A 17,046-nucleotide genomic window follows, 5' to 3' on the forward strand; every position below is an offset into this window, starting at 1 on the left:
TGTAGATCTGGTAGGTAAAAAGTTTAAAAAGTAGGTATTAAGATGAACTAAAGAGGTAAGCTCTTGCTGTTGAGATTCCTTCCTGCTCCTACTCTAGAGGCTTTACTCGGGTGAATACTCCCTACAGTGCCAGGCTGCCTGGCCCTCCCTGTCTCCCTCTCCACCCCTTGCCCAGTTGGGTTACAGATGTGCAGTCATCCGCACAATGTGGAGGCGAGGGAGAGGTACCATTCTTTTATATATATGCCCAAGTGTCTTCAAGCCAAGGGGACAGATGGTGAGGAATGCAGAGCATCTTCCTACTTCTTCAGGCAATTTGTTTCAAGAACTGAAGCCAGCAAAAGCAAGTGCTAAAATCTGAATTTATTTTCCTCATTTCTGCTCCATCTTATAATCAGGGTCAGTTCCCCCTAAGAGTTTCATATTAAAACAGTATCTGTTGGCCTTTAATCAGCACATAAATACCGCCCCCAATCCCCCAAAAAAACCACCTCAGGTACTTCAAAGTTCAAACTATACAATTATACATATTAGCTTCATTAATACTAAAAATCTTTAAACAAATCTTAGTAAGTTACAGGTGAAATTCAACACAAAAAGTTCTAAGCAAAAACCTGCCTCACATTATGAGAGACAGTATTAAGTAGTGGTTAGACGGTAGGCTCTGGAATCAGCTTGATTTCAAATCTCAGCTCTGCAACTTGCTAGCACTATCACTGAGAAAGTTCTTTCTAGTCTAAGTATCCTCACATACTTTAGTGGAGAAAACAGTTTAAAACTGATTTCATAGTTTGCTGAGAGGATTAAACAAATTAACACGTGTGTGTGTGTGTGTGTGTGTGCGTCAGTTGCTCAGTCGTGTCCAACTCTCAGCCATCCCATAGACTGTATCCCAGCAGGCTCCTCTGTTCACAGGATTTCCCAGGCAAGAATACTGAAGTGGGTAGCCATTTCCTTCTCCAGGGGATCTTCCCAACCCAGGGATCAAACCCCAGTCTCCTGCACTGCAGGTGGATTCTTCACAGACTGAGCCACCAGGGAAGCCCAGCTGGTCTCAAACTGAAGGATTAACACTCTGAAGATCTACTTTCTGTGATGATTTAGAAAAATCCAATTTTATATATTTGAACTGTTTATTTTCTTAGTCAAACAATAGGATAGTCCGGTTTTTCTTTTTTAATATGAAATTAGTGCATGAGTATACTTCAGCTCAGTTGCTCAGTTGTGCCGGACTCTGCGACCCCATGAATCGCAGCACGCCAGGCCTCCCTGTCCATCACCAACTCCCAGAGTTCACCCAGACTCGCGTCCATGGAGTCAGTGATGCCATCCAGCCATCTCATCCTTGGTCATCCCCTTCTTCTCCTGCCCCCAATACCTCCCAGCATCAGAGTCTTTTCCACTGAGTCAACTCTTCGCATGAGTATACTTAACTGCACATAACTTTCCCATCAGAATGAATCTTCGTAGTACTGAATATTGAGTGGAAATACTCAATATGCCTGAGAGGAGCTTTTAAAAAAATAAACACCTGGGTCCCACTTCCAAAGAATCTGATTCAATTGGTCTGGGATAGGGTCTGGGCATCAGTGTTTTTAAGAAAGTTGAAATATGAATAAGGTTGACAGACTGTACCACTGTCAGCTTGCTAGCTGTGAAAGTGCACTACAGGCACGAGATATGCTACCAACAGGGATAACTGAGTGAGAGTTCAAGGGAACTCTCTCCACTTTTTCTTACAACTGCACATGAATCTACAATTACACTGAAAAAAAATCAGTTTTTTTTTTGTTAAGTTGCTCAAGTGATTCTAATCTTGGGACTTCCCTGGTGGTCCACTGGCTAAGCCTCCATGCTCCCAATGCCAGGGGGCCCAGGTTCGATCCCTTGTTAGGGAACTAGATCCCACATGCTGCAATTAAGAATTCGAATGTGGCAAATGAAGATCCTGTGTGCCACAACTGAGACCCAAAGCAACTAAATAAATATGTAAAAATAACTAATAATCTGCAGCCCCAATTGAGAACCAGTGCAATAAACATTTTCTGACTGATAACAACATCTTGATTTGTTTGAAGTAGTCAAGCCTTCTAACTTGACCACTAAACAGATATTTGGATATAAATAGAAGAAGAGGACTTCCCTGGTGGCTCAGATGGTAAGAGCGTCTGCCTACAATGCAGGAGACCCAGGCTCGATCCCTGGGTTGGGAAGATCCCCTGGAGAAGGAAATGGCAACCCACTCCAGTACTCTTGCCTTGAAAATCCCATGGACGGAAGAGCCTAGTGGGCTACAGTCCATGGGGTCACAAAGAGTCGGACACAACTGAGCCACTTCACTTTCAGAAGAAGAAGATAGTATTTTTTTAATAATTTAATTTTATTGAAGTATAACTTACAAATAATAAAATATGCCCATTTAAGAGTTTGATATGTCCTAACCAAGGTTTACACTTACGTAATCATCCTATCTAGAGAACATACCCATCACTCAAAAAAATCCCTCTTGCATTTGTGCAGTCAATTCTCCCTACCTCATTCCAAGAAATCACTGGGATTTTTAAGACAATCTCTCTTGAAGAACGGTAACCCTTTGAAGGAAATTTCAATTTGTCTTTTGAAGGTACATATGCATCTTCTTTTAGAGCCTAGGGCAGTGCCCTTACCACTTTGTCCTATGCCTTAGAATATAACTGCTATATCAACACAGTAAGTGAAGCAAGCTTAGGCAAGAGAATTACTAATTCATTAGAAGTTAGGTTAGTTCACACTTGAGGGAGGAAAACTAACAAATCTCATATTAAGATATTTTACCTATTGGCACAGAGATCTTTCTCTTCTTGAAGTTTGGCTTAAACACAAAGCAACCCTACAAAAAAGACAGAGAAAAAATAGCATAAAGTCAAAGCAGCCAAGGAGTAGACAAATCTGATTAACAAAGTATTTTATGAATAAACAGATTTTTTTAAGGCATTTCTTTAAAGTGCTAGGAAATCATCTTTCTTCAATCTGAATTACAGAAGGGAAATTCTTAAACAACAAGGGAATTTAACACTTCTTTCTCCTCCCTCCCATGGGGAGCTCTTCTTTGATTTTACTCTTTGGGAGCTAATCTAAGAGACAAAGAAAATAAAAACTGATGAAATTTAAACCCATTAAAGCTCCATTTTTATAAAACCTAGTGAAAAAAGAACATTAATATGAACATCAAGATGATAAAAAATACTGACACCTTCCCATCTCTAAAGAAACATTCATTATTTAATTAAATTCCAAGTATCTAGAACCTTGGCAGGGCAGACAATTCTGGCTACTGATTCACCTTACATATCTTTCTTCATCTGAAAAAATCCTTATTCATTTATCCATTAAAGTTTGACTCCAATTCACCTGCTTTGGGAACCCTTTCCCAATTTCTCTAATCAGAAGAATTATTCCTTCCCTTAATATCTCACAGTACTTGTATATCTTTATTTTGCTTTGTTTTAAATTATTTTCCCTATGTAAGATAGCTATTTATGAGTGTCTCCCCAGTTAGTAAGCACCTTCAGAGTACAGACTGCATTTAACTCATAACTGTCTTCCCAGTGTTTAGGACAGTGTTAACATATACATTAGGCAATCAGTATACAAAATGGATAAATACTTGTCAAATAATGTTTTTGGTAATTTCCTAGCTACACTGAGTTTCATATTATTTGACTAGTGATACACAGGCCACCAGCTGCTGGCCCTATGTTTGCTCTACAATCCTAAAGCTGTATCATGGACAGCTTCTTCAAGATTTCCATTTCTATGGAAAATGAAAGAAATATATCTAGGAAAACCCATCTCAGGATAGATCCAAGGACTGCTGTACAAATATAAACTGGCCATGTGAATTGTTGTTGAGTCGCTAAGTTGTGTCTGACTCTTTCATGACTCCATGGACAGTAGCCCGCCAGGCTCCTCTGTTTCATGGGATTTTCCAGGCAAAAATACTGGAGTGGGTTGCCATTTTCTTCTCCAGGGAATCTTCCTGACCCAAGGATTGAACCCATGTCTCCTGTATTGGCAGGCAGATTGTTTACCACTGAGCTACCTAGGAAGCAGGGTCCAAAATAAGAATTGTGTCTTGAACAATTTTATCTGCAACTAACAGAATGATTTAAAATACACAAGTATTTTTAATTTTTTTTTTTTAAGAAAAATCTTTTGGTGCCATGACAAGCTTGTCACTGCCTCCTTTCTATAGCCACATGCGATTCAGGAGCAGGAAAAGGAACCATGAAGAGCCCTGGGAATGGATCCCAATATATGGCAGCGGGAGTAATACCATTATTCACTTTGAACTACTGGTCAAGAAATGGTGTTGGAGATGGAAGAAGACAGGAGGAAAGCCAACAGCCAGAAAACATGACAAGGAAAGAGAAGTTTAGTTTAAAGCAAAAAGGAAGATGACAGTTCCATAAACCAATGAAACAGTCCTTAAAGATTCTCATTTACGTAAGGTGTCCTTCATAAGTATGTCAATACAAGCATCTCTTATGTCATAAATGCTTTCCTGAAAAAAGAAAAAACCATAAAACTCTCACAATCCTGCAAAATATACAAAAATAAGAAAAGCTTAAGCAACAAAAAGGATTAGGGGACAGACCACTCAAAACCTATGGAACCAACAGGAAAGAAATTCAAAAAAGGGGGGATTTAGGTATACATATAGCTGATTCATTTGTTGTACAAGGACAGGACTTAGCAACTGAACAACAACAGAAACGAACACAACACTGTTAAACAACTATACTCCCAATAAAACTTTTTTAAAACGTATGAACTTTATAACCAGGGCAAAATACAAACAGCATCAACCCTAAAAAAAAAAAAAAATACTAGCAGTGACAGCTCTTCTGGCATTTGCACCTAGCATCACAGTCGCTCAAACTTCAGTATGCTTGAATCCTATGGTTTGTAGTTTTTCCCAAATATGTAGGCTTGCAAAGTACTGAATCTCATAATCTTATTCTAACGTGGTTTTAATTAAAATTAACAATTAAATCCATGGTATATCCTTCATTAATTTACTGTTTGAACGGGAGAAAAGTCTTTGCAACTATATATGCATTCACAGGTTTATCACACAACTTAAGTTTCAGGAGCTTCCAGCTGTACTCCTAATATTATTAAGCGGCACTCAGTGTCTAAAGAAGCCCTAAAAGAACTTTTGGTAATAATGAAAATATCTGCGTCTATTTTGTTTACCACTTGTATCTCGGTACCCAACAGCGTTTGGCGTACAACAAACAACGCGGAAGGAAAAAAGAGGGCAGACTAGGGCACATCCTCCCGGGATCCGACCTCCACAAAGCAGAACTTAAAACCTCCTCCGAGGCAAAACACTAAGGCATTTCGGCGTCTTCGCTCCCCAAGCAAAGTTGGCCTCCACTAGACGCAGAGCAAAGATGCCTCAGCTCCGCCCGCCGCTCCTGCCCCTCGAGCCAGGACAACTGGACAATGTAACCTCTGCTTCATCCTTCCTTCACAAGAGAATGAGGCAGCTATGGAGTCCTAATGGGCGCCCGCCCCCACATACCTTGGACACGGAAGAGGTAGCCATGGCTCCTGCAACCGGTGGAACTCCAGATGCACTCGGGATTTCCCGCGCTCCCTCGCGGCAGCGGGGCGGAGGTTAGTAGCGGGCCACGCTGCTGTTTGATTGGCTGGCAGCACCCTTCGGGGCGGGCTTCCGGCGCGCGTAGGCGGGGCGTGCAGAGAAGGGAGGAGCGAAGTTCTGGACCTTCCAGCTGGAACCCGCTTCGTGGAGTCAGACATGGCGTGCGGTTTCCGCAGGTCCATCGCCAGTCAGGTACGGGCACGGGAACTGGCATATGGTGGATCCCTGAGCCACGAAGCCCCTTTCACCGCTGCGAGCCAGCCCCCAGTCACCGGGAGGCCGCGCGGGTTCTGCTGATACCCTGTTTGTTTTTCCCGCTTGCTTTCGGCTTTCAGGAGGTGCTGGAGCGGCCGAGGCAAACCCGGTAGAGGGTTGAGCCTGCGGCCCAGATCAGTTTTCAGGGTGAAAAGTAAACCTTGAAAGGCGCACATTGCTTCGCTCATGGCTTACCGCCCCGCAGCTCAGTGAGCGTTAGCTGGATAGAAAGTCAGTGGGCCATGCCTAGACCCTCTAGAAGTTAGTGTTCCGTTCTAAGTGTAGTTGATGATGGATCTGAATTTCCATTTGAAAAGAGCTAACTTCAAAACCAGTCATTTCTCTTGCAGTCATTTTGGCTGCCCGTCCTAGCGTTATTTTTGCTAACTCCAAATGTAACACGAGGCCCTATTTGTCTTGATTTTGAGGCATATTGTTCCTGGAAAACAGTTTGCCTCTTGAGGGGTGTAGGGGCAGAAGACGCAGCCAAACCAAAGATGAGAAGGAAGGATTTATTACTTGCCTCAAGTACGGAGAAGTGGGGGTTGCCAAGGGTTACCTTTCCCAAAGCATAATCTTATCAGCTGGCAAAATCGGGGAGGTTTTAAGCTAAAGGTATTGTGCATTTTCGTGAAGGTGCTTGAGCAGGTGAATTCCATATCAGATTGAGTCAGTGGTTGAGAGTATAAGGTTTAGTTGAAATCACCAGGGTCAGAAAGGATCAACATCTTCATTCCTTAGGTTCTAAACAGTCTGAGTTCTTAGCTAGCAGGCAGTTAACCCTCCTTAACCTGGGTGGACACCTAGTTCCAGTAGAGGAATTCAAAGTAGATTGTTTTGTGTATCCTCTGAGGGGTAATTAGGATTCTGCCTTCTCCCTGCCTGATTGACTGCTTTTCCTTTTCTTCTGTATTCCCTCACTTTCCGGATTTATAACTTTTTGAACTGCCTATTTGGAACTCAAGGAAGAGCTAGAGGGCTGAAGGGAACTAAAAGTTTTTTTATACCCAAGAGGGACCCACAAGGTCCTTCCTGGTTGGTTTCAGTCCCTTTTCTTTGATGCTCCTCCTCAGTCTTGAGGGGATCAGGTGTTAGACAAGAAAGGGAATAATATTTTGGATTGAGAGGTTAATCGGAACTTGGCAGAGGAACTCGGTTTTAGGGAGAATCAGTTTCACTATTTAAACAACTCTGTAGTAAGGATGGGAATAAAACACTGGAACGTTAGAGTTCATCAAAAATAGTTTTTTTTTTTCACTCTTCCAAAAAAGTAAAATCATGCTATTGAAAGCAAAGAAATAATAAAATCATGTCAACATGAATAATAAAAACGTTAATCATGTAAACTATGTCTGGGGTAGGTAGCTTTGGACCTCAGCATCCAAGCTTTTGTGTGTATGTGAGTTGGTTTTCATTCAAAGCCCTGAGGTCAAGATAGTGCCATTACCAGAAACGTTTTATGTTTAGTTTTGCAAAGGCTGTACTTTTCCTTATAGAGAAACCAAGCTGGGGAAACAGGAATAAATATGTATTGAGTATATTTGTGCTAATTACTTCACATTTAAACCTTGGGACACCCCTACAATAGAGAAGTATTAACCTTGTGATACAGTTGAGCAAATTGAGATTCAGAGAGATTAAATAACCTACCGAAGTGTTGGTTCATGAACAGAGATCTAAATTTGAAATCAGCTCCTTCCTATACACTGTGCTGTTTAGTTTGTGAAGGTGAGGAGCACAATCTGATCATTAAACAGAATGTAGCAGAGTTGTGTGACAACATAAACTAAGACTAAGCAAACATCTTTCCCCAAACAAGATAATTGAGAGATGATCTGAGACGAGGATAAAAATAATATGTGCAATACATACCTTTATGAATGGGGTTCCTTACCTAATTTAGGAATGAAGGAATGTGTTACATGAAAGAACACATTAATTCTGCAAATTTTGATTAATGAGTCTAGTTTTTTTTTTAATCGCCCTTACCTATTGATATTTTCTTCAGCACCTCCCCACCGACAACCAGTTGATTGTTCTCTTTAGCTGTAACTGTTTCTTTTTGCTTATGTTTGATCATTTGTTTTGCATTTTAGATTCCACATAAAAGTGAAACCATACAATATTTGCCTTTCTCTGTGTGACATGTCACATAGTGTAATATCCGCTAGATCCATCCTTGTCATCGCAAATGGCAAGACTCCTTTTTTTAATTTTAATGGCTGGATAATAGTCCATGGTATACATATACCACATGCTCTTTATCCATACATTTATTGATGGGCACTTACATTGCTTTCATATCTTGGCCATAGTAAATAATGCTGTAATGAACGTAAGAGTGCATATATCTTTTTGAACTAGGGTTTTTATTTTCTTTGAAGATATACCTAGAAGTGAAATTCATAGATTGTATGGCAGTTCTCAGAGAAGGCAATGGCAACCCACTCCAGTACTCTTGCCTGGAAAATCCCATGGGTGGAGGAACCTGGTAGGCTGCACTCCGTGGGGTCGCGAAGAGTCAGAGACGACTGAGCGACTTCACTTTCACTTTTCACTTTCATGCATTGGAGAAGGAAATGGCAACCCACTCCAGTGTTCTTGCCTGGGGGATCCCAGGGATGGGGGAGCCTGGTAGGCTGCTGTCTGTGGGGTCGCACAGAGTCGAACACGACTGAAGCGACTTAGCAGCAGCAGCAGCATGGCAGTTCTAGTTTCAATTTTTGAAAAAATCTCCATATTATTTTCCATAGTGGCTTCACCAATTTACATTCCCAACATCAGTGCACAAGGGTTTTCTTTCTCCGTATCCTCACTAACGCTTGTTATTTATTTGTTGTCTTTTGATAATAGCCATTTTGCCAGATGTGAATTGACATCTCATTGTGGTTTTGATCTGCATGTGCCTGATGATTAGTTATGCTGAACATCTTTTCATGTGCCTATTGGCCCTCTGTATATCTTGGAAAAACATCTGTTCGAGTCCTCTGCCCATTTTCTAATTAGTTTTTTTTTGTTTGTTTGTTTTTGAGTTGTATGAATTCTTTATATATTTCAGATGCTAATCCCTTGTCTGGAGAAGGCAATGGCACCCCACTCCAGTACTCTTGCCTGGAGAATCCCAGGGACGGGGGAGCCTGGTGGGCTGCCGTCTATGGGGTCGCACAGAGTCGGACACGACTGAAGCGACTTAGCAGCAGCAGCAACCCCTTGTCTGGTGTATTGTTTGCAATTATCTTCTCCCATTCAGTAGGTGACCTTTTTTGTTTTGCAGTGCAAAAGTTATTTAGTTTCGTGCAGGCTCACTCACTTATTTTTTGCTCCTTTTGAAGTACTGCTTCTGCCATAGGTCTCAGCGTGTATGAGATTTTGTGTGCACTTGTTAAGAGTGGAGTCTGTTTCCTGCAAACCTCTGGCTCTCCCGAAAGTTAACCGCTCCGCTGTTCAAAGCCACATATTCTGAGAACTTGTTTTTCTGGTGCAAGACCTCCAGGCTGGGGAGCCTGATGTGAGGCTCAGATCCCCCACTCCTTTGGAAGAACCTCTGGTCTTGTAATTTTCCTGTCAGTTTGGGAGTATGGGATTATACTCTTCTCCACCTCTCCTACCCATTGTAGTTGTGGTTCCTTTATATCGTTAATTGTAAGAAGACATTTTCTGCTAGTCTTCAGGTCTTTCTCTTCAATAGTTGATCTGTAAATAGTTGTAATTTTGCTATACCCACGGGAGGAGGTGAGTTCAGGGTCTTCCTACCCGGTCATCTTGGACACTCCTACTAACTGGTTCATGGTCTCATCTTTCCATCTTCAACACTAGCGACCCAGCTGAGATCTTTTTATGTTGCCATTTCTCTGGTTCTCGGAGTCTAAAGTTTTCTAAGCACTTTCTAAGCACCTAAAGTGTTTAAGCACCTCAGACCCAAAGCTGAAAGTAAATGGAATATGGGTTCTTTCCTGGCATGGCTCCAGACTAACTTGAGAAACAGTCATATAAACAGGTTGGTGCAGTGCAGTCTGTAACCACTGTATTAAAACCATGTGTGAAATGCTGAGGGAATATGGAGAAGACAGCCTGTTAGTGTCAGAGAAGGCTTTGTGGAAAAGATGCTGTTGAGGAGAGGTTGAGTAGCAGTATACTAAGTGAGGAGAGTGAAAGCTTGGTGGGGATAGGATTTTTCATGGAGAGCATATCCATAGATACATAAGAGAGCATGGCATGCTCATGGAACCACAATATTTGGGTATGACTGATTCTTTAGAGTATACCTCTGATGCTTACTTCATCAAGTTCTTTTGATTCTGTTTTCAAAATAATATCTTGAATTCATCCACTCTTTTCCCATTGCTGCTGTTCCTTCTTTCCTCCACCCCAGGCCAAACTACCATTGTCACCTGCATCAGCTACTTACAGCAGCATTCTGATGGGTCTTTCTGTCTTCATTCTTGCCCTCTCTCCAATGCATTCTCTTTATAGCAACAAAAGTGACTTCTAGAGCATAAATCAGATCACTTATCTGTTTAAAACTACACAAACTCACTGTCAGAACCTTAACAGTAATTCATGCCACTCTAGCCCTTCTTTCTGTAGGATTGTAACCACACTATAATTTTCTTGTTTTCCAACCTAGTAAGTTCTTTCCATTGCCATCACATTCGGATTGCATAGATTATTCCCTGTGCCTTGAAGAAATGCAGTTTGTGCTATGACTTCCTGTACTAGATGGAAGTTGCACAGAACAATAGTTTGTAATCTGTGTGCATTCTTTTCTATTCTGTACTGCTTCATTTTTCTTCAGAAATGCTGGTTGTAACTCACTGAATTATTCCCAACTGACAACCTATAGTTTGATAAATACGGTCCTCCAGTTATTCTCTATCTCAGTCCCTTGTCTGCTTCTGTCATAACACTTGAGTTAATTATTTTGTCATGTTTTACTTGTTTTGGTGTATGTTATAAGCGTCACGAAGTCAGCCTGTTTTCTTCACTTTTCTTTCCCCAGATCAGCAAAGTGCCTGAATCATACCTGTTGGGATGTAATAAACTTTTCAGCTTCTCCAAATAAGTTCGTAATTTTAAGACTGTGAGATGACATGGTAAAAGTGCAAAGAATTCAAACTCCAGTCCTTTCATTAATGTAACAGATTTACTCTTGGCAGCTTTTAATTAATCTGTCAGCTATCAGATGATGGTATTGATTGCTAATTTATTGCAAGGATTGATGATGATGATGATATGGAATATCTTACCTGTACCATGCAGCATTTTGCTGAACTTTACAGGGCTATTGATAAGCTTTAATAATATAATATTAACACAGAGGGCTTGGTGTTGAAAACTGTGAAGAGTTTGTGATTTTACCCTACAAGTTAGTCAGCCACAGTTCATGGACAGTGGCAGAAAATAAGAGCCCTGGGAGAAAGGATTATATTATTTCATTATTCCCAGCAAAAGTAGTAGCCAGAGTATCAACATTTTCTTGTGTGGATTCCCCAAGCTCCAACTCTTCCCAGAGGGCTCTGTGCAGAGGGTCAGATGATGTGTATTATATAGGAGAGGACCCTGAGACTTTTGTAATGACAGCAGGCATTTTCCCCTTTATTCTGATGTACAACACTGTTTTTGTCTCACAAAGCTATTTGTAATACAAGCATCCTTGAAAAGATAGTCCAGGGCAAAGAGCAGTTGGGTTTTACATAAGACTTGCAGAATCTTAGAGTCCCATAGAGATTTGTCTCCCAACCCTCAGCACAGTGGTATGCAGATGAGGTGTTCAGTACTTGATATTAGCATCTCATTTAATCATCTCACTCATCTTGTGCTCTTGGCAGCATTATCTCCACTTCATAGAGGAGGACACTTAGACTCAAGAAGATGGAGAGAATAAAGTCACAGAGCTACAAAACTGTGGAGTTCAGTGACTAACCAACCCAACTGACTCAAAACACAAATTGTTTGGATTCTGTACAATGACCTTGGTAAAATGTTCAGCACTCTCTGGCTCAGAAACATAATGACACGGTATAGATTTGTTTCCCTTTCTCACTTGTTTGTCCTTTAGGTTTTGATGTTGAGGATAAATTAAGCTAGTTCATTTTAATTCCTTTTAATTTTGAAGCAATTTCAAACTTATGGAAAAGTTGTAAGAGTAGTAGAGAGAATTCCATTCACCCTTTTTCGAGATTCACCAATAAATGTGTTACACATTTGCTTCATCATTATCTTTATATTTGTATGATCTGTTTTGCTGTATCATTTGAAAGTAGGTTTCATAAATTATACTCCTGAACCTCCTAATACCCAATTGTTTACTTCTAAGAACAAGGCTTACCTTAGATAACCACAGTTCAGTTACTAGATTCATATCACACTGATAGACTTTTTCTAAAATTTAATTTACAATCCATTCCAGTTTTGCTGATGTTTTTCAACAGCCTTTTTTTCCAGTACAGGCTCACTGCATTTCATTGTTATATGACTGTTACATTTTAAAGACCTTAAGCTCCCCTCCTCATTAATTTATTATCTGTTGAATATATAAATTGATAGAGGAGATACACTGATAACAGTGAATAGCAGACACGGCTCCCTGACTGCTGAGTTGTGTTGTCAAATCTCATGACCTCAAGGAACCGTTAAACCAGTCCAGTTGTCATCTAGTCCTAAGCTGGAGTATCTCCCCAACATAAATTTTGCCTGGTAATTTTAGGCCTGGTAATTTAGGAAGATGCTCTCACACATTTGGGTGAACCACAGCAACAACTATATTATCTAAGTGTGTACTTTGCTTCCAACCTATTTTCACAGGCTCACCCGCATTCAGTTCAGCTTCAAAGCACAAGTTCTGTAAGAGCCATGCTAAATTTCTTTCATTATAAATAACTGCAGGTAACTTACTGTCAAATCATTTGGGAAGTTCTTTTTTGATTTAGGTCATACCTTTGACTATGCCAAAGCTTTTGACTGTGTGGATCAGAACAAACTGTGGAAAATTCCTCAAGAGGTGAGAATACCAGACCACCTGACCTGCCTCCTGAGAAATCTGTATGCAGATCAGGAAGCAACAGTTAGAACTGGACACAGAACAATGGACTGGTTCCAAATCGGGAAGGGAGTACGTCAAGGCTGTATATTGTCACCCTGCTTATTTAACTTATATGCAGAGTACATCATAAGAAATGCTGGGCTGGATGAAGCACAAACTGGAATCAAGATTGCTGGCAGAAGATATCAATAACTTCAGATATGCAGATGACACCATCCTTATGGCAGAAAGCAAAGAATGAAAGAGCCCCTTGGTGAAAGTGAAAGAGGAGAGTGAAAAAGTTGGTTTAAAACTCAACATTCAGAAAACTAAGATCATGGCATCTGGTCCCATCACTTCATGGCATATAGATGGGGAAGCAATGGAAACAGTGACAGACTTTATTTTGGGGGGCTCCAAAATCACTGCAGATGGTGACTGTAGCCATGAAATTAAAAGATGCTTGCTCCTTGGAAGAAAAGTTATGACCAACCTAGACAGCATATTAAAAAGCAGAGACATTATTTTGCCAACAAAGGTCCGTCTAGTCAAGGCTATGGTTTTTCCAGTAGTCATATATGGATGTGAGAGTTGGACTATAAAGAAAGCTGAGTGCCAAAGAATTAATGCTTTTGAACTGTGGTGCTGGAGAAGACTCTTGAGAGTCCCTTGGACAGCAAGGCGATCCACCCAGTCCATCCTAAAGGAAATCAATCCTGAATATTCATTGGAAGGACTGATGCTGAAGCTGAAACTCCAATACTTTGGCCACCTGATGTGAAGAGCTGATTCATTTGAAAAGACCCTGATGCTGGGAAAGATTGAAGGCACGAGGAGAAGGGGATGACAGAGGATGAGATGGTTGGGTGGCATCACTGACTCAGTGGACATGAGTTTGAGTAAACTCCAGGAGTTGTTGATGGACAGGGAGTCCTGGTGTGCCGCAGTCCATGGGGTCACAAAGACTCAGACATGACTGAGTGGCTGAACTGAACTGAAGTTTCAGTTGATACCTTGTTTGCTGACTGTTTGAGTCTTTGAACTAGTTCAGACCTAAAGAAATTCTGCATGTATGGTAATACTGGTGCACTGGCTCTTGCTGGCAGACATACACCTAGGATCTGGTTATAGTAGAGTCAGAAATGAGGAATAACCAAGGATAATTTATAGTTTAAGTAATTCAGAATCTTGAAAAGTGATTGATCTTTCAAGAATTTTGAAACTCATTGCCTTGTAGACTGTTATCTGGATAAAAATATAGAACTAATTTTCATAAGGTATCAGTTCTGCCACCTATATGGTTGCTAAAGCATAAGGATCCTTTTTTCATCAGCTAAATTAGGATTTTTTATGTGGTTATTGGAGATTTTGATCTTGAACCTGGCAAGTTAAACTCCTAACTGAATTTCAAGTCTATGTAGACTAGCCACACTGATAGTATATTTTTTTTGACTCTGTGTTCAGTTCCTGACTATCAAATGTAGGACTTATGTGTGCCTGTGTGTAAGGGAAACAAATTGTTGAGAACTGCCCTCAAGCTGATTAATTATTGTCTTTTTAATGCCAGGTATCCTGGAGCCAGGTTCTGTTACATTAGAATCTTTGACTTTAGATTGCCAAGTCCAAGGCTTAGAATTGTACCTGGCACACTGTAAGCGTTCAGTAGGTGTTGTTATTGTGTAATACATGAGACTCTGTGATGGTAGGTTCCCAAACCAGATCTGGCATATGTGAATTTCCACTTTGATTCTCCCTTTTAGACGTGGTTCTGCTCTCAACCTCAGGTTTCCTCTTTGCTCAGTTGTAAGTTATTTAGTTTATTTTTCAAGGACTGTGCCTAACGTTTTGTGGATTTTATTCCTCTGTCTTCAGGTTTAAATTTTTGAGCCTTATTCTTCTTTTAGTGTTTTATTTTCAACTAAGTAAATTTCTGACATATTCTTAAAAAAATTTTTCTTTCGCTATTATGAGGCCTCAAATGGATGGCTAGCAAAATGCCCTTGTTGTATCTGTGGTAGCCCCAGATGAAACCCAGGAGAACACCTTTACCTAAAGGGGAATAAAAGGAAATCTGTAGCCAAGGAAACTCTTAGGTCACTTTCTCATCAGAGAAAACACTAATTTCAATCTCAGAGACAGTTGAAGAAAGTCCTATTATTTCCAGAATAATTCGGAACCTATAAGACCATAAGGAAATGAAAAACCATGCTCTCCAATATTTGACAGTGGTTCTTAACGTTGTCTTATTTTTGTGTGTATGCCCCATCTATTTGAATTATACTCTTCAAATTAATTAAAAACCCTCCCTCAATTACTGATTGTTAACACAGGAGGCAGCTGGTATCTCCCTATGCAGTTTGTCTCTAGCTTGGAGAAGGAAATGGCAATCCACTCCAGTACTATTGCCTGGACAATCCCATGGACAGAGGAGGCTGGTAGGCTACAGTCCATGGGGTCGAAAATGGTCGGACACGACTTCACTTTCACTTTCACTTTGTCTACATGAGGTGAAAATCACCTGAGAAGCATTAAAAACAATATGTCAGCCCAGGTCCCTTGGGCTGTGATGGGGTAGGGGCCTTGAAGTTCTAAACCTTATCAGGTGATTCTGATATTCACTCAGGTTTGATAGCAGCTAGCTAAGGATGACCAGCAGCGGAAAGATATAGTATAGTGGTCCCCCTGTTTTACCTCACATTGGAATCAATCCCAAGAACTTTTTAACATCTGTTGCTCAGGTCACACCCTGTATTAATTAGAATATTTGCATGTGGGAGCCAGACACCAGTGTTTTCTAAAGATCCTTGGGTCATTCCCATGGGCAGCAAAATGTGGGAATCCCTGGTATAGTGATTAAGAACAGAAGATACAGGTTTAAATCCAGCTTCTCTGATAAGTAGGTAAGTTCACTGTACTTCATTTGTAAAATGGAAAATTATTTAGCTACCTTATAGACTTGTCATTAAGAATTAATAGAGTGCTCAGGATTGTGTTTTATATATTGTATAAATGCAGTACTCATTAGTCATTATTATCTTAGAGTTGTGAGGATGTGGTGTTTTGAACCACCTTTCCACACCACTACCCCCAGAGGCTGGAGTTGGGGACCTAATCATTATCCACTAGCCTAGCTAAAAACTTTAGCACCTGTTTGGTCAGGCCATTCAAGATGGCTGTTCCCTTGCTCTCTGTATTCTCTGCTGACCAGGCCCTGCTTCACTCAAATGACTATCCAGTCCTCTTAATTATAGGGCTTAATCAGTTACTGCCTAGTTTCTTGCCCCCTCCCTCAGCTGCTGGTTTTTCTGGTAACTGGTGAGCCAACCTGGCGGCAGTTCCGCCTTTAAATGGTAGCTCCTTCTTCCCGCAAGTAGCAAAAATGGCTGCCGTGTCTTGTCTGCTCTACAGGGTGGGATGTTTTCCAGGTCCCAGGCTTCAGACATGTAAGATTTTTCTATCTGATAAATCATTAGTGTCTGGCATTGTCTCCTGGTCCCTTTCTTTGGTCTCCAGGTTGGGCAACCACAAGGCTTTCAGGCCTGCAGGGTACGGTGCAACAACCCTACATGAAGTTAGGTAACCAGAAAACTGTGTATCTGAACCATACTGCTTAATTTTCAACAGGAATTCCTTAACAGTAGATACTTTTATCGGAGAAGGCAACGGCACCCCACTCCAGTACTCTTGCCTGGGAAATCCCATGGATGGAGGAGCCTGGTAGGCTACAGTCTATGGAGTCGCTAAGAGTCAGACACGGCTGAGCGGCTTCACTTTCATTTTTCACTTTCATGCATTGGAGAAGGAAATGGCAACCCACTCCAGTGTTCTTGCCTGGAGAATCCCAGGGACGGGGGAGCCTGGTGGGCTGCCATCTACGGGGTCACACAGAATCGGACACGACTGACGCAACTTAGCAGCAGCAGCAGATACTTTTATAAAGTTGTGCATAAAAGAGAAAACCTTTCTCATTTTTCCAAAAGTAATACCTGCTTATTGTAAGGAATTACAATAAAAAAGGTACCAAGAATATCTTTTAAAATCTCCCGCATAAGTAGTTATCATCACTAATGTTGACCTTTATTTTAGATACATTTCTTTGCAGGTATACAGGTGGAAAAAA

General features: G+C 40.9%; 2 protein-coding genes and 1 non-coding gene across 12 annotated transcripts in view; 2 read left to right on the forward strand and 1 right to left on the reverse strand.

Annotated features, from left to right (window-relative positions):
- Positions 1-5,627, reverse strand: part of ORC3 (origin recognition complex subunit 3) — a 70,839-nt gene extending 65,212 nt beyond the window's left edge. For all 8 annotated transcript variants that reach the window (XM_042253412.2, XM_042253417.2, XM_012182800.5 and 5 more), the window contains exons 1-2: positions 5,570-5,627; positions 2,815-2,869 (exon numbers count right to left, since the gene is read on the reverse strand). In XM_042253412.2, coding sequence (XP_042109346.1) covers positions 2,815-2,869; positions 5,570-5,593 — 79 coding nt within the window. In that variant the 5' untranslated portion in view covers positions 5,594-5,627. The remainder of the gene's footprint in view (positions 1-2,814; positions 2,870-5,569) is intronic.
- Positions 2,141-2,213, forward strand: TRNAC-ACA (transfer RNA cysteine (anticodon ACA)). Its single transcript has one exon. It is a non-coding gene; the product is annotated as a tRNA-Cys (tRNA).
- A 151-nt stretch (positions 5,628-5,778) lies between the features above and the next one.
- Positions 5,779-17,046, forward strand: part of RARS2 (arginyl-tRNA synthetase 2, mitochondrial) — a 77,062-nt gene continuing 65,794 nt past the window's right edge. For 2 of the 3 annotated variants that reach the window (XM_042253419.2, XM_004011287.6), the window contains exon 1: positions 5,779-5,842. Coding sequence is in view for 2 of the 3 variants with exons in the window: in XM_004011287.6 (XP_004011336.2) it covers positions 5,807-5,842 (36 nt within the window). In the remaining variant the exon portion in view is untranslated. Of the gene's footprint in view, positions 9,155-17,046 lie in introns of all 3 variants that reach the window. The other variant, XM_060419574.1, reaches the window with a different exon arrangement.

Source organism: Ovis aries, chromosome 8, assembly GCF_016772045.2.
Source record: "Ovis aries strain OAR_USU_Benz2616 breed Rambouillet chromosome 8, ARS-UI_Ramb_v3.0, whole genome shotgun sequence".
Lineage (NCBI taxonomy): Eukaryota > Metazoa > Chordata > Mammalia > Artiodactyla > Bovidae > Ovis > Ovis aries.